Raw genomic sequence first — 27125 nt, 5'->3', positions numbered from 1 at the left:
GAAGAACCTAAAATAGTGATGTTTATGAGTCTTTGGATAAGGCTTCCAACCCAAAAATTAAAGACGGATTTGAACTAGTAGCTTGAGCCTTTGTAATTTGCTCTTTCTTAATTGCAAACTGTTCATGCTTTGCATGAAAACTAATGAAAGACTGCTTGCTAACTGATGCTAATAGCATTGCACCACACTCACCCCTGGAGGAACCCTAAGAAGCCAACAGTTACACCACAGAAGGATTTGACCCATAGTTGTGCTCTGGAGTACCGACATTGGCAAATATTACAAAACCACGTCTGCATTATTAAAACTACAAATAAATTAATCATTTTAATTACTAAATATTTTCCTTTGCTGTTGCACCAAGAGCAAATAACAATCAGTATTTCTGTTATTTCACTCATGTTTCCATTCTAAATTTCCTGTCTTCTGGCAGCTGCTTGCGAACTTACTAATAATGTGTGTCTTTGTTTGGACTTCTTAAAAAGAAGGATATTCTCAGAATGGAAGAAAGCTCATTTTATTTCACTTTGAAACCTGAGAAACCTGTAACATGAACCATACGCTGATTACAGAGCACTGATATATAAAGGAAGCAGTTGTATAAATGTGTGAAGTGGCTGTGGTGGGGAAACAGCAGAGCAGAGGAGAAGCACTATTTTAGACAAATAATGCTGTTGTAGGATCTGATTATCATGACTCATGTTTAACAAGGTATTGTGTAAAGGCCAGCCAAAAAGGAGGACCTATTATGGTGGGCACTATACAGTCAAGGGATTTCACACAGCCTCTTCCATTAAAAGCTCACAAATAAAATGGACAAGACAGACCCCAGGTGGAAACACAGTGTGACAGTTCCATGATACTACTTTTTTATGGGAGTATAGTCAGTTAGGAGGGGATAAGCAAAATGGAAAGAAAAGTGATGGAGAGAAAAGTTCTGGACTGAGGGAAAGAACAGAAGAGTGCTATACAGTGTAACCACAGAGTGAAAGTGAGATGAAAAAATGAAGGTGGAAGGGAAGCATGGAAGGAAGGAAGAAAGGGCTGGAAAAAATGGGATTAGCACAGACAGAGAACATTGAGTTGAAATCACTGGAAGCTCTCTGGGTGTCAGAGGTTTTGGCTTTGGTTTCTCCAACAGCTGAGTGTAGCTGGCTGATACCACTGGCTGGTGCTTCTCTGCAATTTTGTCCCTGATGGCCAGAGGACGGGAAGCAGGGAGGAACCATGTCTGTTCTGGTATCTGCAGGGGCAGGTGGGATGGGGAGTCTCCATGTGTCTCTGATGTGACACACTGAGTAGAGGGGAGAGGTACAGCCTTGGATGGGTCCCATTTTATTCCTTCCCTATGACTGTAACAGCCCTCATTCTAGCTCAGCTGAATCTGATGATGAGCTGAAACATAAGCCTATGGCATGGACTCTGGGAATCAGCAGATATACATATGTGTATATATATGTGTACGTGTTATATGTAGTATGCCTTCACGTGTATACATATAAAGACAATATACACCAAACCACTCCTTAGGCACAGGAGGAGAACTGCTGCTACCCCTTCTGTATCTTTCTTGTACTTTTGACTCTTCTTTAAGCATCTGAGTTGCCAGTTCTGGCCTCTTCTGGCCCACAGTTGTTTTGAGATCATGAACTTCATAGACAGTAGAGTAACAATCATCGAGTTTCCCTTTCCCTTTCTCCCACTTGCTCAAATAACAACATTTTTTCTGCAAATACATTAGAAGACTTCCACAATCATTATATGTATATATGTATGTGTGTTTATGTGTCTCTCTAAATAAACAAATAAATAAAAAATTCTTAAAGCTAATTTTAAGTTCTATATATGAAAACATGCAATACAAAAAACTCTGTCCCTATCCATTTGTATGGGACTTTGTTCTGTGGCACAAGCTAAATACATGTGTTACAGAGGAAAAGAAAGAAACACAACATATCTTGATTAAATCAGTGTGCCACTAAAGTAATGCGCTTCAAATTAATTTTTACTGTGGGATACAATAATCTGCCTATTCACTGGCATAAAAGCACTGCATACAGCTAATGCAAGAGTATTAAATTTCTCTTGGGGGGGAATAGAGAAAACAGTTTTATAAAAAAATAACTTACTTGATTACTATATTATTTTCTATTAGCTATGAGTTGTCAGTGGCCAACTTTTGAATTATTCTATACTACATCTGTGTATTTGTTATGAATAAATATGGACACTTTGTGAATATTCCAGTGGAGAGAATCTGAGCTGCAATAACTTGGGTTGACTGAGATGGGAAAGGCATCTTTCCGCAATGCTTCTTGTCCCAGATCAGCTGAGTTCATCCCTTAGAATCTGGAGTTCAACAAGAAAATATATGTTGGCCAAGTTTCCCAAATATCTACCTTGTCGCAATTTGTGTCATTCTGTCTCCTCTTCCCCATCTCTGTGTGCTTGTTTTGGGGTGAAGTATAGATTTGTGGGTGTGCAGAGGCATAGGGGCCTGATTTCCTTCCAGTGCGGAAACTACTATTAAGAAAGTGATTCCTGTCTTCCCCCATAAAAATCAAGAATGGCTCTTTGAAGGTCTCCTCTTTATCTCACATCTGTTGCAGTCCGACCTTCAAATTACTTGTCAAAAGTAACATATGGCTTGTAAGCAAAATTTAGAACATGGGTAAATCCAAACATTTCAGTCCATTGTTCTGCCACTGCTTTACATGCACCATGAGCTGCAACAGCTTTCTCTTAATTGCTTTAACTGTGGCATCTCATCTTTGATGAAGAAAAAGACTCTGAAAACATGAGTGACACTTCTGCTGATCACTGAGGCAGGATTTACTTGCAGAGCAAGTTGCGACTATACAACACCACCATGAGACAAAGGAAAGCATCTCGAAAATACTCCCCGCTCTGACAAACTGCCACTGGCTCACTGTGGAACAGTACAGCACTGTCTCTGACATGCTGCCTGGCAGTCTAGCCCCACCTTTACACCTGCTTGAGCATTATTCCTACCATGTGCTCCCTTTCTTTCTTTCAGTGTCATCAAAGCATTTCACATAGCAATTGCTACCACATTGATGTTCCAAGAGCAAAAACCCAGTGTCACTAATAACCTGAGAGCGTCTCAAAAGAATCCAGAGCAGTAGGATCCTTAGGCTTTTTTTTTTGCATCACATCAATGCCCAGCTCTGCAGAATTAACAGAAATGAAATGAAATGAGCTGATAGCAATATTTCACTTTCAGTGTTTGTAATACTGCAATTTTGCAATGACTTGATCATAAATTCTGTTCTACCAGAGGCTCAATCTCCATCCCTGCCCACAATTCAAAATCTCTTCAGTTTCTTAATTCCCTTTGAATTTCTGAATAAAGATGATTTCTGGCCCTCCATCTATTGGAAACAATAGCTTCCTTCTGACTTCAAAAAGGATGTGTCCCTTAGGGCCCTACTGGACTGTACTGCTGCCTTGAGAGTTTGGGCCATAAAAGAAAAGTAGGTTGACATGTCAATTTAGAGAATCCTTGATAGACATCTTTTCACAGTGACACTTCTAATTCAGTGTCATTGTTTTGAAAGACTAAAATTATTATTTCAGGCAGGTTGCTTTAATACATTATGCTACAGTGTTGCTTGACTGCTTTCCAAACTGGAACAACTGATAAAATGTGAAGCTCTCCAATGATTTTAAATCACTCTAGTCAGGACAGAGTGATTTAAAATTAGAATGCCTCACATTTTTATGAGCTTTCAGTTTGCAACCAATGGAGGTCTGGGCAGTCCTGAGCTACAGCACTGTGAAAAACCAACTACACCAACCAATACATTATCATCAGTTTGAAAATATTTGGAAATTGTAGGGATTTAGAGATATTTAACGCCACCATAACTTAAATCAGTGGCTGTACACTGACTGTAAAAAGGTTCAAATTAAAGAAGTAATTGTACGGATACAACATTAAATTTTGTAGCATCCTGTGCTCAGCAGCCCCTTCATTCAAATCAGGACTCCTCCTAGTCCCTTGGTCAGACCATACATTACTACCCGCACCACTGCACCAAAGGAGATGTGGCTGTGTCTCTATGTGCAGCACAGTATGGGAAAGAAATGACACCACCTGCAACATAGGGAACCACCACCCTTTGCAGAATATCCTCTTTTTAAGGTTTAGTTCCTTCAGAGCTGCCACTTGTGCAGGGCACCTGCTCTCTCTCCTGCTATCCTTCCATGCAGCGGTCCAACCCCTGGTAGTAGGATTAGAGAGAAAAAAATAAAAAATGTATCCCACAGTAGTATGTCAGGTCAGTCCTTTTGTTTTTCATTTATTTATAGTGGCAACTCTTCTTTAATTCATAATACGGATTCAGAACAAGATTTATTGCAAACTACTCCACAAAGAATGAGATCCTTAGCAGCTGTAAATGGGCATCATTTCACTGAAGCTAATGGATTTACACCTCTTAGTATCAGCTGAGGATCTGATCCATTACCTGTGGACTCTAAATTCCTCACCAAGTTTTACTTCTTTCTTTACCACAAAAGTACTGACAGGAGAATGTTAGTAACAGCTCTTCTCTTAGTATCTTTCTTATTAATTTCAGTAGGCTCTTTTTTTAGTGACTTTTAACTTTGATGTTTTTAAATACGGCCATACTCTGAAGACTCTCAGTACTGGCAAATCTGTTTTCCTGGAATATCTTGTGTTGTTTTCAGAATTGCATGATTGTGTGACATCTGATCTACATCTCATACATGATCGACTGAGTAGGTGCAACTGTGGCAGATGGCTGATGACTCACCTCTCAACACTGAACACTGGTTTGCTTTCTGAGAAGCAACATCTTCATATTAATTTTCAAAGTCTTGCAAAGATGTGACCAGTCTGCCTGGTTTGGTGGCAGGTAATGTAAGTTACAGGAAATGCACAGGGATGCAACAACAACATTTATTCTAGGACTGGGGGTAATATTTAAAATTCAATTTATGGGCTACTATCAGATAACTCCACAAAAGGAAAATAGATTCACTGCTGTACTTTCTAAATTTTAGGCATCTAAACAGCAAAATCTGGATCCCTGAATCAGATGGAGATCTAGGCTTCTTATGCAAAGGAGAAACAGAATAATATCCACAGAAGCCATTCACTTGGGTGAGGAATCAGGGAACACCAGAGAAAAGGATATGCCTTAAGCCCTCCTCTCTGTGATTTGGCTGCCCTGTTCCAGGCTGGGGGGAATACCATGAAGATTCACAGATAACAGACCTGGGCAGAAGGACTTTCCCAGCTCTTCTAACACCCCATGATAGATAACGTATGCACCTGCTATGCCGGAGACCTTTGTTCTGTTCCCTCCGCTGTTGACTGTCAGATTGAAACAGGCATGGCCCAGTTAGCACGTGTAGCTTGGGTAGCCTAAGTTCTGGTCAGTTGTAAGAAAACTATTGCAAGAAGCCGCAAGTATAATGACATCGCCTTGCAAAGTTAACTTTGTTCATTACCAAAATTAAAGAACCTTGATAACAGTTTGTTATCCCCTCTCATTCTCACAGACTCCTTGGCCCAGCACAACAAGATGACTGGGGGGAACTCCAAAGAGCCATTCCTAAACCACTTACTTAATTTACAGCTCTATATACCACTCCATCACATGCATATATTCATTTAAAGCTAAATATTGTTATATACATTGCGATAGCTTAAATCAATAAACATCAACTTGTTTGCATGCACATAATTTCCGTATTAAAAATGTAATTAGTGTTTTAACAACCATATCCATACCCAAATCCTTTAGGATCAAAAAACCCATGCCTGTCTCACAAGCATCACACCAAAATGTGACCACCCAGCTTAAACATGCTTCAGTGCCAAAGACTAACACATCTAAATGCTTTAGTAGCCTGTTAACTAGTTTTTTTTTTAAATCTTTCTGTGGCAGAGGCGTGTCATTCCCATTTCCACTACTCTTATGTCAACTAACAAAAGTTCCTAATAAGCCAAGTCTCTCGGAGGCTCAACTGGTAACGCCATTAACATTACCAAAGACCTGTGCATGACTAACAGCTGTGTCCTAAGGAAACTGAACTCATACCTTCCATTTCCACATAAACTGCCCTAAAGTTAAAGAGTATCCCAGGAAGAAAAGAAGGGAGGAGACGATGGGTAGAGAGGAAAGAAGGAAGATGTTGTCATTGCTGATTCTGATTCATCCCGTAATTTTAATCAGGTCTGACAGAGGAAGCCAGCAAGGGTGAGCAGGACTATAATCCATTAGTTACAAAGACATATTAATTTGATTAAGGGCTTGAACATAGTTCCCTTTCAAAGGTGAATGCCATGTCCATGAGTATTTGGAGTGATGTTCTCCATCCCTCTAGCCCAAAGTATACTCCATTAAAAAATAATGGAAGTGCTTCAGCAGAAAAGATTTAAAATACCTCTGTCCAGAATAATCTAGAACTCAGTAGCCAGAGCTACAGCCACAGAAATAGACTACAGCATTCATGCTCCTGGTGACAGGGAGGGGAAGTGAGCATGTCTGCCCTACATCCTGGGTAAGTATTCCCACTACCAGGCAATGCCTCAAAGGGAAACTGCCTCTATTCTATCATTTTATGGGCACCTGTGGGTATGTTCCTAAAATACCCTTTGGGGTGACTCCTGCTGCAGGGCTTTAGACATTAGAAAGACATCTGCTTTTACTATCTGCTAAACATAAAGGAAATTCTTAAAATGGTACCAGTGTCACTGATACTCCTTGCCAGTTGGTAACTAAAAATCCCAGCATGCCCCAAACTAGCAAAAACTGAGTCTCCCACCCCAAAATGGTATGTAATGATGGTAGTTAATTCACACAGAAAAGATCTTTTGGGGCTGATACTTCTCTCATAGTAATTGTATGTCATTCAAGTTCCACTAACAACTGTTGAGTTTACACCATGGTGCCAAAGAGGTATATTAGATCCTTCAACTTCAAGTTATCCAGAGCTTACTCGGCTCATTTGGCACCTCTGTGTTTCTGACACATGCAGAACTTTAACAGATGGTCTTACAATACTGGCAGTTGTTTTGTACTGTGCTAGTGGTGAGGGGAAATACTCCACGCAAATTGTCTGCAATTCTGGAAAATAAATGAAGTACAAATCCATATTAACCTCAAAAGCCAAACTATAAAAAGTCAGATTAGTCATTTGACGATGTATGTGCTCTGGGTTAAATGCTCAGTTGCTGCAAAATGGCAGTATTTCCCTATAGCCAGGAGGGTGCTTTGCTTCAGTTTCTACCAGGAATATCCATAAAGACTGTATCATTAGAAAGGTAATGAAACATATTAGGAATAAGTCTTGAGACCCTTCCTCATGTGATCAGCCCTGACTATCAGCCAAAATACCTCCATAAACTGGGTGTTTTCACATAAATAGTGAAGCAACAGGGTGCAAGTTAAGTGAATCTCTCTTTTTTCCCATGCCAAACAGCATCAAGAAATAACACATCAGCTACTGTGCAAATGTTGAAATCAACAACAACCAAGTAAACAGCAATTTTACATTTTTCCTCACCCATTTAAAAAGAGCTGAATGTACCACAAGCTGAATTCTACACTCACTAATTTCACTGGCTGCAGTGGAACTTGCACTGTACATAAAAGACCAGAATTGCTCCTCCTTGTTTCTGTGTGGCTAAATTTTTCTCTTTTATTGTGCCAAATTATCAGATATATCAACTGGATTGGACTAGTAAACCATGTATGCAGAACAGTGCTTTTCAAAAGTAAACCCAACAATTTCCTTCACCAGTATATAATCCCCATGAACTATATGTTCACACATATGTATTACGGTCTCCTAGTGCAAATTTAGAACAGGCTTTTAGAAAATCATGTATGTGTTAGTCCAATGCTCACCTCTTCTATTTGCTTTAAATGAAACATAGCTTGAAACATATTTCAAAGAGAGATTTCAGAGGCTTGGTCATTCACTTCCCATCCATTTCAGTATATTTACTTAGATAATGTCAGTCACCTTGTACGTTATTTTCACAATGCTATTTACATTGAAATACAGTTCCCTTAGGTAGCTTCAAAGCCCTAGAAGGAAGTAGAACCCTAAAAACATTATCATAAAAGAGTCTTTCAAATGCAAGAGGTACATTCCAGTCTTCTGTTGGTACTGAATCAAAGCTGTATCCATTTTTTAAAAATTTTATTTTATCCATTAAGGTTGCTTAAAAAACATTGTTGCTGGAACTGACTGACGTTATGCATTTGTGACTTTGATACAAGTGAAAAGATCTTTATCACTTCTATGTCTAGTTTTATACTGAAAGATCAAACAACTCCTAAGTTTGAAGCTGTTAACAAAAAAAATATTAAACCAACTAAATTTCAGATTGGTTTAATGTTTTCTTTTCCTCCCTCAGGACTTTTGCCAGACTAAAATGACACAACATACTTCCAGAAAGTAGCGATACAAATGCAAGATAATCCATCTCTGAAAGCATAGATTATTTCTCCTCATGAAAAAAGAAAAATCAAAAGAAATGTTAAACATACACAGTCAAAATGTAGGAACATCAATCCCTCTGCTTCTCTTCCCAGGCGTAAACATTTTGTCAAACATTTCAAGCTATGATCCTCAATGTAGCACTTAGCTATGAAATTCCCAGGAGAGGAGTTGGTATACGTATGTTAGTATCAATAATGCAAGGACATCCTATCCTGGGAAGAGGTCCTCCCTTACAGATGCAGAATATGAGATAACATGATGGGAAAACTTCATGATCATCCTTCCAGCTACTGAGAATCTTCCCAGCTTCTATAACAACTGGTCATGGCTACCCCCTTCCTTGAGCCCATCCTCTGCAGAGTTCACCACAGGTCCACAGTGAACATTTCCTGCTCTTGGAACATATATAAACATTTCTGGCAAGAGGGACAAGAAGTGAAAGGAATATCTTGGGGAAACAAAAGGCAAAGGGAAGGGAATAGGAGCACAGGATTTATTTTATCCATTCTAACAATATCCAGCACTCTACCAGACACCTTCTAGGGGAGGCTAAAGTAGTCTTGGACTAAACAAAAATGGAATCATCTGCCTACAGCTGCAAGAAAAGGTCATTATTAATGATTTGGAATGCTACATTTGGTAAAACAGTACAGATTCAGGGGATTTATAAATCTAAAAGAGAAAAAAAAAAACAAAAGCAAGTGCAACACTTCCACAAAGAGATTACATCTGTTAGTGAATACAGATCTTTGTGCTGCAATTCATGTCCCAAGCTGGGCATTACTCAATTTTGATATAACAAAATCCTATGGAATCAAAATGCAATTTGTCTTTGTGATTTATCTCTTTGCCCTTCCTATCCCTTATTTTCTGAAATAATATCCAAAATCTTTCTTCTTAAATACCTTTATAGTTTCAGTAGGCACTCCAGGCTCTGGAACTTTATCCAAGTAAGTAGTCAAATCTTGATCCACGTGTTCAAACACCAGTGTTAACTTGGTCTCTCTGTCTGTTCGTGACACGGTGCACACATCGAACAATCTGAGAGGAGGAAAAGAAAAGAGGAGGTAAAGTATACAGGAACCAGTACAGACATACATACCTCGCAGCTCATACACGTCTATTTAAATTTCTTACAGTGTATAGAATGGAAAAAAGAGCTTTCCAAAGGTAGAGCAATCTTTGAGGTCTTGATTGATCAGATAGCTACTGATACATCAATAATATCTTATTTCTCTTTCATGTGTGGATTCTGAAATAGGATTAAGTATTAAGAATTCACCAGCTGTTCAAAGTAAAATAATTACATGAAAAGAAATTATTTTTTTGGACTAACTAGAGTTAGTACAGAAAATTACTTGATATTTATCTACATTCTATGTTGCAGTAGTTACAGTCATATAAAAAAAAAATTGTGAGAAACATTTTTGAGAAAAAATATACAGGGTGCTTGCATGCACCTTCAGTTTCTTCCCACATAACTCCCATGCTCTTGCAAGTTCCTGGACTCAAGGAATACCTTCAGAGTCAGGATATAGTCTGGAAGAAAGCTTTGTGCACAAGATGCCACTACTAAGAAAGCTTTCTTCTCTCATCACTTTCTGACATTCTTTTACTGAAATTTCTTTATCATTTCACCTTGTTGCACAACATCAAATTCAAACTAATTTGCAAAGCTCTTCATACTGTCACATTCCTATCTGATGACTCTATTTTCTATTGTTTTCTCTTTTTAATTAGGATTTCTCTCATCTTCTCCACTTCATCTACCATACCAGCTTTAATCACTGTTTTATCTTTTTCACTAATGTCTGCCCATCCTTCTATGCTTCACACCTACACTCATACCAGTGACTTTCACTATCCTTCCTCAAGTCCCGCTTGTACAAAATCACAATAGGAAACCATCTTACAGATGGAAGGACACTTGTTGCCCGCTCACATACTTTACCAATGTGTTTATTCATTTAGTTTTAAATTGTACAGATCAGATTGCCTTTCCCTCTGAAGCGAGGCAGAAAATCAATCGCTACTTTTATTAGGTGACAGTAGATTTGAAAAATGTATGAATACAGTTACTGAGAAAAAAGTCTACACAGTTAAACTGAGGAACCTATCATAGATAACAAACCATAGTGTTGATACTACTGCTTATTTTGGTCATCATAGCAGTCACATTGTTTTACTATGTGTATCTTTCATCCTCTTACTTAGAATAACTGCTTCCTTACTTTGTGCAAAGTGCAGGATTTCTGATAACGTTATCAGGTAGTATTTTTGTTCTTTGTCCTAGGACTAAAGGCTTAATATGCAGGATCTGTAGACAACAGATCACACACAAAGCCTTGGGGGTCACTGCTTTTTGAAGAGGACATCTGACAAACACACTAGGAGAACACTTTTTACTGAGCTCTTACTTCTTACCTTAAATCTCAAAATATTTCACAAGAGAAGGGAAGATAAGAATTGGCACAACTGTCTGTGAAGACTGTAAGCCAGGTTTAAGAGACCGGTATGTTTCACTTGAGATGATACAGATTTAACATATTAAGGCTGTGGTCCCACTTTAACAGCATTTCCTAAATAATCTTTGGTCAGACACTTAAAAGTTGTTTATTAGCCACCGTGTTTTGAAAATGGATGCATGCACATTCCTTTTAGCTTAAAGAAGATTTTCAGTGAGTAATAATTTGGAAACCAGAATTACAGAATATGGAGAGACTGTCACCCTACCTCTACTAGAAGACTCATCTGTACTTAATCTGTAATCATCATATGAACAAATATGAATTAAATTATTATGGTAACATAGTGACTGTAACAGCAAATGTCTCGACACATTTCTCATAAAGACAAATGCTGTTCTCTTTACGATTCCCTTAATGGGGTGTACACAGAAGTTAGATGTCCTGTACACAGTGAATCAATTTTGTGAAAAGTCACAAACCTTCCTGAAAAGTGAAATTTGCTGGTATTTGGCTGGAGGTTAATAATCTGCAATATATTTATATAAATCAATGTGGAATGTAGCCGGACTGCCTATAACCCCAGCACATGCAAATAGAGAGGAGCCAGACAGGTCTGAACATCTGAACATAAACACTGGAAAATATTTCCAACTGTATGATTCCTTTGTGTTGACCTACATTTACCTAAAAATGTTCTAAAACACCTTTTTTGCCAGGTATCTAATACACTGGCAAAATTATCTTTTCAACTATAGCAGAATTATAATTCAAGAAAAAAAAGGAAAAAAGATTTCACTGTATAGAATATAGAAGCAACATGTAATTTCCAACTCAGTGTGGAGGGAAATGCAGATTCTCTGTTTAATTCTTCTGTATGTGGCTTATTTTGATCCTGGCATTTTCTGGCACAGCAAAATAAGGAACTGAGAGGAGCGCAATTCTAGTCACCTATTACTGAGTAATAATATTATCACTGAGTAATAATATTATCTTTCCTTTTTATACACCCTTTATGTGTAACTCTAAATGCTTTACTGTTAATAATAAAATCTCCAGATCCTGCACTGGGCTGGGTGAAAGCACATTGTGTTTACTCACAGAAAATACAGCTGCTGCTTTAGAAATATAATAATTTAAAGCACAGCTTATATGAAGCCATGATATTACAAAAAGACGACATACGGCATTGCCCATGCTAATTGTTCTGGAAATAGATTGAGAAAAACACAGCCTCTTTATTTAGTAGTTTCCATTGGGATAAAACTACTTGTTACAAATTATATTTTTTTACATCCACTGTGACAAAATCATCCATAAAGCTGTCTTCTTTAGCTAGGAACATCTCTGCTGGCTACAGTGCACATCTCTCAAGCCATTTCCTCATGATTTTCTGTACGTGATGGGGTAGTTTTGCATGTGATTGCCTCTCTAGAATAGGCAACAGCAAAACGCCTTTTATTTAAAGAGTTACTGTGTGGACACTGTCCTAAGTGAAGTAAATGTACCTCAATTAATACAGGATTTCCATACTGAATACTTTGTAAACACAAGCCCTGCCCTTCTATTGTACTTACAAAAGAAACGTTTGAATTATTTGATTAAAGTAAGATCCGCTATGGGAAATCCTGCAAGTATTTAACAAGATGTTTGGCTGAGAGTCATACACTGCCTGACGTGTCGATCTGAACTGGAGCACTGTTCAATAGACAGTTAGGGAGTACCTGTGTTCTAATGCAGACATTTTTTCATGTTAATTGTACTAAAGTAAAAAAACTTTATCAGCTACAAATCTATGTCTCTGTTTTATTTTATGTCTAGTGCATCTTACTATACCCTAGCAGAATACCTGCCTTCCTACAAAAATACTTCTGTTTTTTTGAACACAGAAAACTAGATGATGCGTCTTGAAGTCTCCATAGCTTCTTACAACATGTAATCTGACAAATGCAACTTCAATTCATCTTCATTTAACAATATACAGTCTGAATGCTTAATGCTTCTATAAGAAAACACACAGTTATGCCAATTCCTTTGAAAACTATTGCATCTACTGACTGGTACTAATTTTGTAACTGCTTCTAGAAAGTCCTTAAATGTTACTGGACTTGCTTTTGAGATGCTCTGAAAACTGCTATAAAGTTACCCACTTTCAAGTGGAATAAATATTTTTTTCCCAAGCAAACTGAGATAATAGTGGTGGAGATCAAACCCACCAGCCCAAGCCACCTGCAAGAAATACCAAACAACAGATCTGACTGTAAGACCTGAAAAACTGTAGGACATCAGTTGTCTTGGCTATTGTCAAACAGATGAGTAAGTACATCTGGAAAATTAGCCAGATCGTAGTCAATGGGAAGACCAAAGAATTAGATACTTGCTGCCAATGCATCCAAAGGCTTATTGTTATTTTTATTGCATTAGGACTAATCCAACATGAACACACATCCCTTTACTTTGCTGGTCACTCACAGCACTGAACAAAAACACAGTTCTTGCCCTCTAAAGTTTTTCAATAACATGAATTTACTTTAATTTTCTTGGGAACAGTGTCTTCCTAGGAAGAGTTACTTCCTAGCTTATGCATGACAGAAAGAGAACTGGAGCTATTGATTTATGAGTAGGAGAAATGTTTAAGAAGACTGTGGTGTGGCAAGTAGTGGCATAGTAAGATGCTACAGTTTTAAGGTTTCATAAGCCTGGACAAAGACTCAGATGGAAAAAGTTTGGTGGTCTCAACATAACTCCGAAAGGTATTTATCCACATGACAAAAAACCAGCACAGAATTTATGTATGATTGACAGTGTTTACACAAACACCACAGGATTGGGATACCAAGACTATTACAGGTCATGATTGAGGTTTATTGACAAATATATGGAGGGGAGCCTTAATAGCTTCTGCTTTCACTGCCTTTGGCTCAGGTTAATTCTGTGAGTCCATATTTTCAAGGGCACAGAAAATTTCAGCCTCTCACACCTAATAGCAGAGAATGAGAGTCAGGCATCCTTTGAATCCAAATTTCAGCAGCCTTTGACTATTCTGTTCCCTGGAAACCACTCAGCAGCAAGCCCTTCATTCACCCCAACTTCTTAAACTATGTCCTCCTTGAAAAAAACAGTTCTCCCCATACTTTTAATATTAGCTACCTTCTCCTTACTTGCTTTTGAAGAGGAAAAAGACTCTGCTAACAGAATCCAGCCTCTACTTGGAATCACATGTACCCAAAGTATTGTAACATTGGGGTTGTATTTCAGATGACGAAGACAATAGCTGGGCAAGTGGGGTGGAACATGTGCATTACGAGAACCATGTCCCACGTAGCAAAACAGGAAATAGAGCTTCACACTCTGAAATGTATGACAGAGCTCTTTCCCTTTGTTCAGGACATGCTGCTTTGTCTCATCTTAATCAGCAATCACCTACTCCTCCATGCCTCTGAAAGCTATGTATTTCAGATGTAGATTTTTCTTGCTCGAAGCAGCTTTAGTGAAGTACTTTTAGATGAAGAAAGAGCACGTGCAGATGAACAGGCCACCAAATTCAAAGTATCTCATATTTTAAGTGCATTTTTTCTGGGATAACATTTGTAACACCACGTAGTAATGCAAGACCTAAGTTCGATATTCAAAAGCGTATGGGGTCTTCAGGAACTTCCCAATGTGGTTGTCATGACAGCTGCAGCTGCAGCCATGTGCATCAATACTTAGGGGATGCCTCCACAGCAGACTGCAACATAATGCAGACACTTAGACCGTGCTCAACTGACCCACCTCTGTACTGAAAATGTACAGCATGACAGCATAGCACTGCCTGCAGCACAGTAAACTAACCACCATGAGCTCCATCCAGCAGCAGTCGGATGCCTAGAGTCAAACTCGATCAATTAAAATAAGCTTGGGTGTCTCTACACTGCTCATGACAACTTTACATCTCAAATCCTTATTCTCTACATTCTTACTGGGTTCTTGGAGTTTGTGAACATTTTCCTGCTTCGCTACCCTTCCAGGAAAGAGTAGCAGGATCTCTTCTTGTCTTCAGAAGAAACCTCTTTCAGGCAAATAGCAGAAAAGGGCAGAACATAACATCAGATAAAATAAATTATCTAGGACATGCAGATGTTATGCAGGTAGATGTTTTCAACTCTGCAGCCACTCATTCATTATCTGCTATGCACAGAGCAGAAAGAGCTACCACGAAGAAGCAATTGCGTGATGAAAGCAAGGCAGCAGAAAGTCCTATCCTGGAGACCTACTCCAGCAGAGCCCAGCCAATATTCTTGCTTATAGCCCACTCATCAGTGAGGTTTAAGAGAAGGAAGGGGATATTAGGATGACAAGGCAATCGTTCGTCTGCAAGCTGAGCTTTGTGCTTTAATTTTTTCCAGTCTCTCTCCCTTTCTGACTTGGAAAAATTATTTTAAATGCTTAGCTGTATAAAAGAGGTTTTTGTTCTTTAAGTGTGTGTGAGAAAGAGAGACAGAGAAAGTGACAGAGAGAAATAGATGCTCTTGAAAGCGAAGTAAACAGCACTGGCTAAAGTCCGATAGTGTGGGCTGACTGGGCAAGCTTTCAACACTCAGTACCGACTGCAGCCCTGACCTGCAACACCCCTGCTCTCCTGTGCTGGGCCCCAACTCGAGCAACGACGAGCCCTGGTGCCAGACTGAATGGGTTTGTGATGCAGACAAATGTCTGCTCTGATGAAACCACCAAAACTAATTTTCATTTTCAACAGAAGCCAAGATTTGTGCCCAAAAGATGAAAAGGCCAAGTACATTTACTCGCTGTGCCACCCAAGTCACTAAAAGATGTGTTTGTTAAAAAAGTTTTACTTCAAGGAAAAATACGCCTGACAACATTCTCTGCACCTCTCTTTGTTTATAGCAGCACGCTGTCTTTTTTAGCTCTCACACTGCCATTTCTTGTTCACCTTCTTTGTGAAGGGAGATTATTTTTAATAGGCAAGGACCAGAAATGGATCTGGTAAGGCTCAGTAATTTAAACAATATCCTGCCTTGCAGAACTTCACTTTCAGGACTCGTCCTACAGTTCACCAGTTTTTTAAATACTTAACTCCTCACCAGTCCATTAACAGCTTCATCTCATTGCAGTTGATTTTAAATCCAAACTGGCCACACACTGAACAATTGCCATTACTGAGGGAAAATACCAGCCAGCTGGTGCCTACACTTACTCCTGTGCACTGCCATACCAAGCAGACTGTCAGATTCTCTCTGTGAGGGACAGGCCAAGTCACCCCCAAATCAGAAAAATAATGTGGCCTGTTATGAAGATAGTCACTGACAGATTGTTTAGGATCAGCAATAGCTGTCTGACCTATTCATAGTGCTCTCATGTGATCCTGGAGCAAGCAAATGTACACTGCCTTTCAGAGTCATGTACACTGCTGTTATACAGTACTCAGAGCTTACAATAAGCTTCCATAAGTTTCCAGTTCAGTGTACAAATTAAAGATGCTCCCATTCATTGGCAGTGCATGTGCATCTTTTATTAAGTGTTTTGGATTTTCTGTAGAATACCTTCCTCAGGGATAGCTGCATTCCTTTTTACATTCCTTAAGTTTCTCAGCATGTAAATAAAACTTATGTTTGAATATTGATTTTGTTTAATTCAAATGAAAGGAGCACAGAAGTTATTCTGGACTCCCAGCTATACCTGGTGCAAGATGGGATACAACAAAATCCAGTCTTTATTCATGTGTAGCTCATAGTCAAACTGATTGTTACAGATGCCACCTTTCAGTTTACATTTTGAAATCATGCTTGTGCCAAAGCTACAGAATCTAAACCTGAGTTGATAATCTCTTTCCTAGATTTAAATAAAACCAACAAATCATCTTAGGAAGATTTTACAACAGTATAAATTATCATGCATTCTTTAGTAGCTTAATAATCTAATCTATCTACACTTGAGACTTACTAGTGATGCCAATATATAAAAAATAACAAAGTATTCACAGCAAAAACCCAAATATCCTGTTTGATACTCTTCACCATCTCATATAGTTTTTTTAAATCCTTGCAATGTCACAGCAGTTCCTGAGGTGTTTAATTCAGCATTCTTTAAGTGGTAAGTAATTCCAAAGCAAATTTGATTGCAAGCTCTTACTTTTTAGAGACGTATGGGGAAACCTAAAAAACAAGCAGGTACTGTAGAAGATGACAGAAGAGGTCTACTGTTTTGATGCTTACCCTCAATTCAGGGACTGCTGCTCCTGAATGACCTCCAGGTTACTCTACACCACAATTCTATGGGGGGATGGTGACTGTACGCAAAACTCAGGTTCTGTTTGAGTCTGAATTAACCTTCCAGCGTACGCTAAGCCCTCAGGAATACAGACAACCACAGCTTGACTGATAGTACTTCTGAAGGGCAAATCCAGTTGCCAGAGCCATTGAACAAGTAAGGTAAGGAGGCTTGCTAAATGGTGCAAATACACCTGAGCCCTGATGACGTTGCTACCACTCCCTAGGAAGAAGGGCCAGTACTGGCAGCAGCTGAAAGGAGCCCAAAGCTGGTAGGGTGATGGTGATGAGGAGGGGAGAGAGAGTACTAGATGCAAAATATCTTGCTGTGGTTCTTTTACTGGCATTAACAACAGCTTTGACTAAGACCCTCAGAAAAAGTATTGTTGTAGTGACTTGAGAGACACCAACACTGTGTTTCTCAAAGAAGGATCAGGAGCTGACTTTTAGAAAGGGAAAACTTCCACAGTTCAACACCACTGTGAACTTCACTGCAAAAGCAAAAGAGCAGGAAAACAGAAGAAAAAAAAACCTAAAGAAAAAAAGGCTAAAATGGCTAGTTGACAATACTGATATGCACAAAGTAAATAAATAGCGTATATGTTAGTAAAGACAGCTGTTAATTTGAAAACCAGATTCATTCTTTTTAGTCCTTTGAATTGTGTTGTTCTAATGTATTCAACAAATTATGAAGGAAATCTGTAGGCTTTTTAATGTAACATGCTGTATATCCATGTATTAAACAGAAAGCAATTAGTATACATAGGAGTAAAACACAGTAAAACATTGCATTGCTCACTGTCATGCCCATTTGTTTATATTTGGGTTTATTATTATGTATCATTTCTTAAATACAACGTTCTTGGCTCTCTAGATGACATTACAGCAAAGAAAATCCTTGGTAAGAGAATGAAACAAGCACCACTGGGAGATCAGGTGCAAACTTCTTACAGAGTCTGTTTGTTGCTATACAGAATGGTCAGTTGACATAACACAAGCTTTGAGCAGTATTTTATGAAATGTTTTTACATCTGTCAGTAAAAAACTGCAATTTTGGAGTTAGGGTAGTAGTGTGCAGAAAAAACCTGTCATAGATCTTGATCTTGCACAATCCACTAGCCCTGAACAACCAAAGAACTTACGCTGCACTTGACTTTCAGCATGCAAATAACCTAAGTGACTTCTAAGGAAGTATACATCATCTAAAGCTTCATCTCCCTTATATGCCTGGTATCTTTCAGAAATGAAACCAGAGAAGAAAAAAAAAAAGAACAGAGAATTCGTTGTGCACATGGAATGAAAGACAAAAGGCCAAAAACGGTCATTTTTATCTTCCTTATTCTCAGCCAGTCATTACCTGGAAAGAGCAATGTAAATCCCTGTATGCCATTTAAACCTGTATCTACTATGATAGTTGGTGTTTGTGGTTCCTGGTCTGGCTTCTCTTACCCATGCAGTGAGAACTCTACAACTTGGGGCCCTGCGTGTAAGCTCCCCTTTTGCACCTCACTGTCCTTATCTGTACCACTCTCCCTCCTTCCTAACTTTTTAATTACCTCTAGGACTCAAGTTAATTCTTGAATATGGCCATACATCTCTGAAAACGATGTTCATGAATTGTTCCAAGGAGTTCATAATAATATTTGTTTTTCCTTAAATTCTGAAATGAACAAAACTGTGAACCATTGCTTTCCCAGTCTTCACCTAGGGGACTAGAAAACAGCAACTGATAGGAACAGTTCTTGTTATCTTACAAATAGAAACAGCAATTTAACACCAGATATTTAAACCGCATGAAAACAACTTTTTAAAAATGTCTAAATCTGTTAAAACAATCTGTTTATGGATTCACTAGAACTGCTCAAAATTTCCTGAAAATGGACCAGATATATCCACCCACTTCCAATGCAAGCACGGTGGTTAGGCGGTGAACGCCGTTGCTGCATTCAGCAATAGACCAAGTGAAAATCCAAAAGGTGTCTTACCTTTTGTGTGTTGATTTCCACACATGCTTGTCCTGCATGAAGTTAAAAGACATAAAAATTGAGACGCAGTTCACAGTGCTTTTTGGCTACACTTCATATGGGGAATGACTTTGATCAGGCTTTGATGCCAGAGGTATTCCCAAGAAGCCCATGTGCCATGATGCCAGGAGCACCATTAACTTCAGACAAAGGGAATTCCTCCATTCACTTCAGCAAAACCTGGAAGGGAGCAGAGTGAACTCAACCGACCTCCCAGCGGCACTGTATCGTGTCCTGTTGCCACCACTTAATGTGCTATGAATCACATCCCATCTACCCAAAAGTAAATAGCACTCAGGTGATTTCCAAAAATCAAAAGACAAAGGCAATTGCTCACATGGGTAAGAAAAACAAACAGGATTGGGCCAGGTTTTGGGAGGCAGCCAGATTTATGCACCTAAACATTGCACTCCTCTTTATAAGTTGCTTTCTAAAAGAAAAACTGAGTGACAGAGAGTAAAATATAACTTCATAAGTGAAAGAAAACAGTGAGGGGATATTTATTCTAAAACCAAAGCATCAAAACTAAGGGAATACAAAGTTAAGGTAACACTTAAATTCAGCACATACAGAAGGCAGATTTAAGGCTTGCAAGAAAGCTAACAAATAACTCCGCTGAACATAGCTGTCTTTGGCTACCCATCATCAGACAGTTCAAATGCCATCCATCTACACAACAGCCTAGGAGAGCTCGTGGAGTGCTGAGTTCTCCTCTCAGCTACTGTGGAAGAGATATAACTCATGTAATGGAGCTGCTCAGGGTTTTGGTGGTTAGTCTGGATGGATCATGTAGGCCTCTGTATATTCAAAGGAAAAAAGTAGGTTGGTTGAATCACTCGGGGTGGGGGTGGGTACTGTCTGTCCCTGCTTGCTATGGAAGACGCCTAGATGACTAATTTAGACACGATGCTTGAATTTAACTGAATTTAGGAGACATGACTCTTTCCTGGGAAGACTATAACTGAGCAATTTTACTTGGTGGGATTCCAGATTATGTTCAATTGATTTTTGAAGATATTTAAAAATATTTCTTCTCATGAGGAACTTAAAACAAAATGAGGGAGAAGTCAAAAGAAAAAAAAAAGACACTGAAAATGCCTCTGCCCTATTCACTCAAGCCCCACAGACCAGGATCAAGCCTAAAAAGCTCTGCACACAAGAGCCTTTACCTAAGCCTCATGAAGTCAGTACATGCATTTAACTGGCTTTGGCTCAGGTCCAGAATTTCCTTTAATTTGAAAGGGAGTTTCACCTGTGACAAACTTGCAGGATTGAGTTTAATATTCATGTTGTACAGAACAGAAACAAATGGGACTAATAAATCTTCAATAGAAATTTACAAGATTTTTCTGGCTTAATAAATTTAGCCAGGGGGCAATTACTCTTAAACACTCGATACATAAAAAGGGATCCTCGTTTCCATTAGCATGCAAATTCCTTACATGTTCCATCAGAATTTAAGACATTACATCTTACATGTTTTTATAAATATGGACTTCATAACTGCTCTTTTTCCCATTCACAGTCATTCACACATGGCCATACAAACTCCTTGGCTGTTATGTAATTTCTTCTACTAAGCTTTCTTTTTTTTTATTTTAAATTAATTCATAGCACATGTAAAGAAAACTACAAGTGTCTATTTCTGTAAGATTCTCAGGTGCTTTCATCCTCCAGTTCTTCAGGTAGGAGTCTAGTACACATTTCCTCCTTTTCCAGCCAGTTTACACGGCACTGTGAGCCAGCCGTTTGAAGATTAATGCACATGGAGTGAAGTATTCTAGAGGCTGTACAGCTCTTTAAGTATTTCCTTTAAGCTCTTGCACACATATGTAAAAGAAAAAAAATTAAAGATTATTTGCAGAGTTTGGCAATGAAAATGAGGTGTTAGTAGCATTTTGAGCTGGCAATAAATTTTATTCGACTGTTTTATTACTTTGGGGCAAAGGCAACTATTTCTTTTGGGGTGTCTTCTAGCAGCATGAGATGAGGGTTTACATTTTAGTGCATGGATAGTTTTGAAATGAATTCAGCATTTGGTAAATGATACTGCATGTCAGATGTATATACACAACAAAACCGTATTTTGGTTGTTTTGCAACATCTTTCACATTTCTGAAAAAAATGAGCAAACTATAATACATCTTGCAAAACAAAGTACATCTACCCAAGCTCTGCGAGCAAAGGAGAGAGAGCGTGCTCTGCAACGTCCAGGCAGCCAGTGTCAGCTCAGGGTGAGCTGAGGAAGATCTGAGGACAGCAGAGCGTAATGGCTGAGGCTCCGCAGCACTAACATGGCTACGCGGCTTCCAGCTGGCTCAAAGCACCGGCAGAGCGAGTAGGCATCTGCCTGGGAATGAGGCAGGGCTGGCTCACATCTGCTTGCAAATGCTGCATGGACTTACAAAGCAGTGGACGCAGATTACTTAAGATCGCCGAGCAAGTCAGTGTCAAAACTGTCGAGCCTTAATTTGCCAGGAATTATCACTTCAGGTCGTCAGGCTCTTACACCATTCCCTAAGCTATCTGCTCTTTCTCACTTCAGAAAAATACTGGGTGAGACGGAAATGGTTCTAACCCTTTCTAAGCCACATATGAACTGTTTTATTAATGTAATTATTTTTATTTCAAGAATAAGTCAAGAGACATCGAGGGCTGAAGGAGTTGCTCCTCATTATTTTCTCTAATCTACCCCCAAACGCTGCAATCATCCTATTTACCTCTGTTCAGAGAAACAGCACAGAAACTTATACCACAGCTGATGGTCTTGAGCCTTTGCACAGTTGACTGAACAGGCAACACTACACACCATACAGGGCCCACAGAATCAGCACAGTCTACAAAAGCCTTTTCTGGCTGTGATCAGCTTGCCTATTCCAGTGACATGCTACTATTATTTTTGTTTTCAGTTTCCATCTTTTGTCCATCTAACAGAAACAATTATCTTTCTCACTTCTTCTTTAGAGCTTCCATTTATCTTCTATTCAAATATGTAGTCAAGGAAAAGCCAAATTTTCACACTCTGAAATATATGTAATCATACTGGACATCATTATTAATGTACAATTTTTATATGAATTTTCATGCTTATTGCACCACAGGCTTTTAATTAAGGTATCACTGGACTACAGTGTCACTGGACTACCAATTATATCAATTGCTATATCGTGTAACTTCTGCGTGTGTGCAAACACTTACCAGTGGCACAGGCCTACAAAGACAAATAGAATTTTTTTCACCCACGTGGCCAATATAAAGTGGAATAGCAGGAGTCAAGAGTAATTAAATTGAATAGATACAGGGAACATATGATCTTAGATAGTAAAGATATGGCGGCATTAATTGCAAGGGGAAAATTAGACATCATAAAACTGCCAAGATACATTAAGTGATTTAGGAACCAAGGTCCCAAATTACAAAATAACCCAGGTATGTAGGGTCGTCAGTACATTTGAGAATCACTTATTGTCCGAAGTGTCACTTCTTGATGATTTTCAATTAGTATCCCAATGCCTAAATCATAAGAAAATAGGATTGGAAGAAAAAAAATGAGACTACTTGCCAGCATTAATAAGCACCCACAAAACAGACATTTATGAGGATGCACAGATATCATAGGCCACAAGATGCTTCCTACCACCCCACACGAAATGCAGAGGTAGAATGAGAGCTATGGCCCTGGAGCTTTTCCTTACAGCGCATTTTAGTTTGAGAGCCTCACCGTCACCCCAGGTCCCTGCAGCAGTAGGATATTCGTGAAATAAAACTCCTAAGTTATTCCAGGAAGCTGACCTCTACCATTTTACGCAGGATATTAAATAGACCCCAGCTGTCTCCACTTAGAAGTGACTTAGTTCATATGTTTTATAAAGGTCCATTCAGCCGCTTTCCGAGTTATCACAGAATTGAAGTGACTTTCTGTGAAGAAAAAAAGTCAAACTTTCTGGTGATTTCCCTTACCTACTTTTCATGCAGGTATGTCTTGGTTTTCAAACACCACAACTGGCATCTATATGTTCTGAAATAAGAATCTGTGTCTGGATTATGAAAATATTTGACTGTGAAATAACTGTCTCAAGTCCATTTGAAAGAAACATACACAGTAGAGTGTTTTGGGTTTTTTTTGCTAAATCCAGGAAGACACAGTAGCCTTCACTTCCATGAATGCCTCTGTACGCAAGCCCCTATGGTATATGACTATTGATCTAAGCACAGTACAGTCCGCGTAATTTCACTCCAGAAGGCAGACAAGTGACATGGATTTAGGTTTTCCAAAGCACAAGTACACTTTTTCAGGCTTGTGAAAATGACAGTGATCAATATATTAGAAATGCCAAGATAATCATGTCCATTCAGAAAATTTTAGTTAAATTATTTCAGAACTCAAGAGTCTTTTTAAGAAGAGCCTCAGCCTCCATTTAAAAGCTGACAAGATGATATTGCAATATTTTTGTATAAAGGATGTGGTCTGAGATGAATGAGTTCTGGAACTGAGTGAATAATGCAATTTAAAGATGGCAATTTCAGGCTTGAAAGAAGTAAGATCAAAGTGACCTTAAATTTTACAAGATTTGAAAAATTTAAAAAAGGGTCAATGTTAAAAGGAGACACATAATCCCATCATCTAAATATTCCCTAAAACCTTTAAAAATATATATTTGTACTGCACACAGGAGGAAAAAAAAGCCATCTATTTCAAAAATTAGTTCTGCTGCTTTTAAATATTGACATCCCCTGTTCAATTGCCTGCTGCAGCAGACTCTGCCCCAGTTAGGTTAAGCCATTAGATGTTTACTCTTTTGGATATTGCCTGGGCTCTCTGCCACTCACATCGGGCTTTATAATTTTCATTTACTCTTTCCAGAATACATTTAATAAGAATTACTCTTTTATTAGACTTAGGAGTGAGATGGCATTTCAGTTCCAAGTTCCAATTTTCAATGTCAGGTAACTTTTTAAAAACAATTAGCTTTTGGAATGTTTTTTTTCCTGGCTTGCCCTCATTCCCTTTCAATTTTTTCTTTTAACTTTAAAAAAGAAAACTGTTCAGACATTTTTAAGGCACAGAATTTAAACTAATTGCAGTCCTACATGTCTAATAATCCTCATCCATGTTACAAAATAATAATCCTGAATTTCCTGGTATAAATGCAGTCAAACCTTGAAATTTTCATGGTTTTTCTTTTCCACATATAGACACAACCCCATATGTAATATGCATATCCAAACAGCTTAATAGAGTAACTTATTTTCTTTACTACAATTATATTGTCTTAGTGGTTCCATAATAAAAAAAGCTGTTTTCAAGCTTTGTAAATCAAGCTGTAAAAGAACTAGCTCCAACAGACACTCAGCATAAAAAATGGAGCAGAATCTGTTAGCATTATTGATTGATTTTAATTTTTCAGGTTATTACCGAGCAATCTGGGCTGACATGTTTTGAGATTATGGAAAAATAAAACTTTAAGTTCCAAAAAAATTATTCCAAGAGATAAAGGTATAGTACCACTGCTTTCCAAGCAGTCAGGTCTTGCATAATTCAGAGCGGAATATAAGTTAGACACTGGAATTTTCCAGCTACTTGCAATTGTACTATCATCACGTAATTTTCTCAAAAGGAATTTGAGGCAATGAAACTATGTGTAGCATCAGAATTTTATCAATAATGAGGTAAGTAGCCCACTTAGTGGCAAATCCAGTATGAGACCAGTATGGCAGAGTGAAGGGAAATGAGAAAAATACACAAGAGAAACTACATCTGAGAAAGCTTTGAAAGGTGCCTTAAACCACTTGTAGGCTGCATGACTGGCCATCTCCAACACCCATCTTCAGCTACTCTTCCTCTTGTAAAAGATTAACCAGATTCAACCAAAACAGCTTCTGCTTGAGCTTAAAATTGGGTACAGGGTAACAAGGCAATGCCCACCCATTGCAGCTACATCCTGCTCCCCTTAGTACTTTAACGCCAAGCACAAACCAGAAGCAGATTGTCTAAAGTCAGTACGTTTCACAGAAACCCACACTCCGCTATTAGGAAAAGTACATCATTTTTTGCCAGATAAAAAACAGTGTCTTGTACAAACCCTTACCAACAATCCATATACTACAGACTTTGGTTAAAAAAAAAAAATTCCCCTATAATGCTAATTTCTTATTCGATTACCTCCTCTAATTTCTCATAGTTGAAGTGCTCTCTGATTCCAATGCCATCTTTTTGTTCCCCCACACCCAAAATAATTTCCCATTTGCTTTTGTAACTTCTTTTATGTGCTGTACAAACTCCCTACTAGTCTTTCCACTTTCCACCTTAAAACTTGAACCTTACTGACTGGCATTAATCTCCTCTGGCTGTAGCAGGCTACAATTGGGTGACCACTCTGCATTAGCCACCTGTGCTATCTCTGCAGTCAACAAGAGAGAGGCAGGCATTTCCAGAGGGCAATTCATTCTGCTCCAGGGTGGATACGGAGGGTGTGTGGGATGAATTATTCTCAGAAAGCCCATCCTCTCTCTGCACTCACTATGGGGAGACTCTAAATGACTAGGATGGAGTACACTTTTAACATTCAGATGGTTAAAGTTAGATGTCTGCTGACAACTATCTTACATTCCTGTTTTATTTTTTTATGCATGGCTATGTGTACCTTCTGTGCATCCATCATGATATACTGGAGCAGAGCCATAAGAGGGAGAGAGAAAGTTTGATGTCTCCCTTTGACATCCCTCATCCCTCTGGAGAGTTTGAGGAAGCAATACGTTTAAACTGTCCTGTTATATCTAGCACCCAGGAAGAAGCTACAGCTCCAAAGCAGCAGCCTGGATTTCCAGTGACTGGACCAAGCAACACACCAGGGAAAGGTGTATGACTCAAGTGACAAAATGGGCTGCTACAAATCTCTATTTAAGTACCTACCATGTTAAATCTAAGCATTTTCATATGCTTCCTCTTGACTGTTCAATTTTTTTATTACCTCCTGTTTCTTAATCTCTCTTTTCTAAAGCCTATTGTTACTACATCAAGTTTGGGAACCATCCCTTTCCCCCCAAAATAAGATTTAATTATTGCGGCCACTATGACTGTGTGTCTTGACTATAAGAATTTCTTAAACCAGCTATTGCAAGTTACTTCAGGCTATGCAGAGTGGTCGCTCTTCCTTGCACTCCAGGAACAGCTGCTTCACTGATCGTGTCTGTAAATTTTGTCTTTAAACCTTGTCTGATTTGTCCACTTTATTATGAACAGTGGTTGAAATTGTCCTTTATTACTCTTTTAGTAAACTTAGTTGACTTTCCAGCTTCTCCCAGAATTATAGGCTCAATATCCTTTCACTGATCTAGAGGATGGCAGAAGATTTAAATTTGCTTTTTATGACTTAAGCTTTATTTCTGGAGAATGGTCTTGCGCACTCTCAACTCTGGGTTACTGGAAACCAAGCGGTCTTTGAAATGTATTTCCTTACAGACATCACAATATCCTATTGATTTGGGACATTCTAATATACTTAAAATGTCTTCTAAAGAGACTTCCTCATCAGTGTAATTCACCTATCTGGGTTTTATCTATAGCCACAAATACCTTTCATTTTTAGTCAACTGGGTTACCTGACTCTTCAGTGCAACTCCTAACTATTCTTGCTGTTGTACTGACATGGTCTTCTGTTCCAGTCTCATTTCTGTTTGTATTTTTTCACTACTGCATAAAGATTTGCTTTTGAAATAACTGACATCTCTAAAAGATGTTTTAATCTGACCAAATAAAATGAAAAAGTAATAAAACCTTGATTTCTTAAGAAGAGAGACAACATGAATAATAAGCAGCATAGAATTAAGTAATGCCAGGCAACTCTGTTTTTTTTTAATGA

At 38.5% G+C, this 27125-nt stretch overlaps 1 protein-coding gene across 2 annotated transcripts in view; it reads right to left on the bottom strand.

Annotated features, from left to right (window-relative positions):
- CDK6 (cyclin dependent kinase 6) overlaps positions 1-27125 on the bottom strand; it is a 140902-nt gene that overhangs the window by 99483 nt on the left and 14294 nt on the right. For both annotated transcript variants that reach the window (XM_052802164.1, XM_052802175.1), the window contains exon 3: positions 9411-9546. In XM_052802164.1, coding sequence (XP_052658124.1) covers positions 9411-9546 — 136 coding nt within the window. The remainder of the gene's footprint in view (positions 1-9410; positions 9547-27125) is intronic.

The sequence above is a fragment of the Harpia harpyja genome, chromosome 1 (assembly GCF_026419915.1).
Source record: "Harpia harpyja isolate bHarHar1 chromosome 1, bHarHar1 primary haplotype, whole genome shotgun sequence".
Classification (NCBI taxonomy): Eukaryota; Metazoa; Chordata; class Aves; order Accipitriformes; family Accipitridae; genus Harpia; species Harpia harpyja.
Note: the sequence above shows the minus strand (reverse complement) of the source record. Positions and strands in the feature narration are given on the sequence as shown.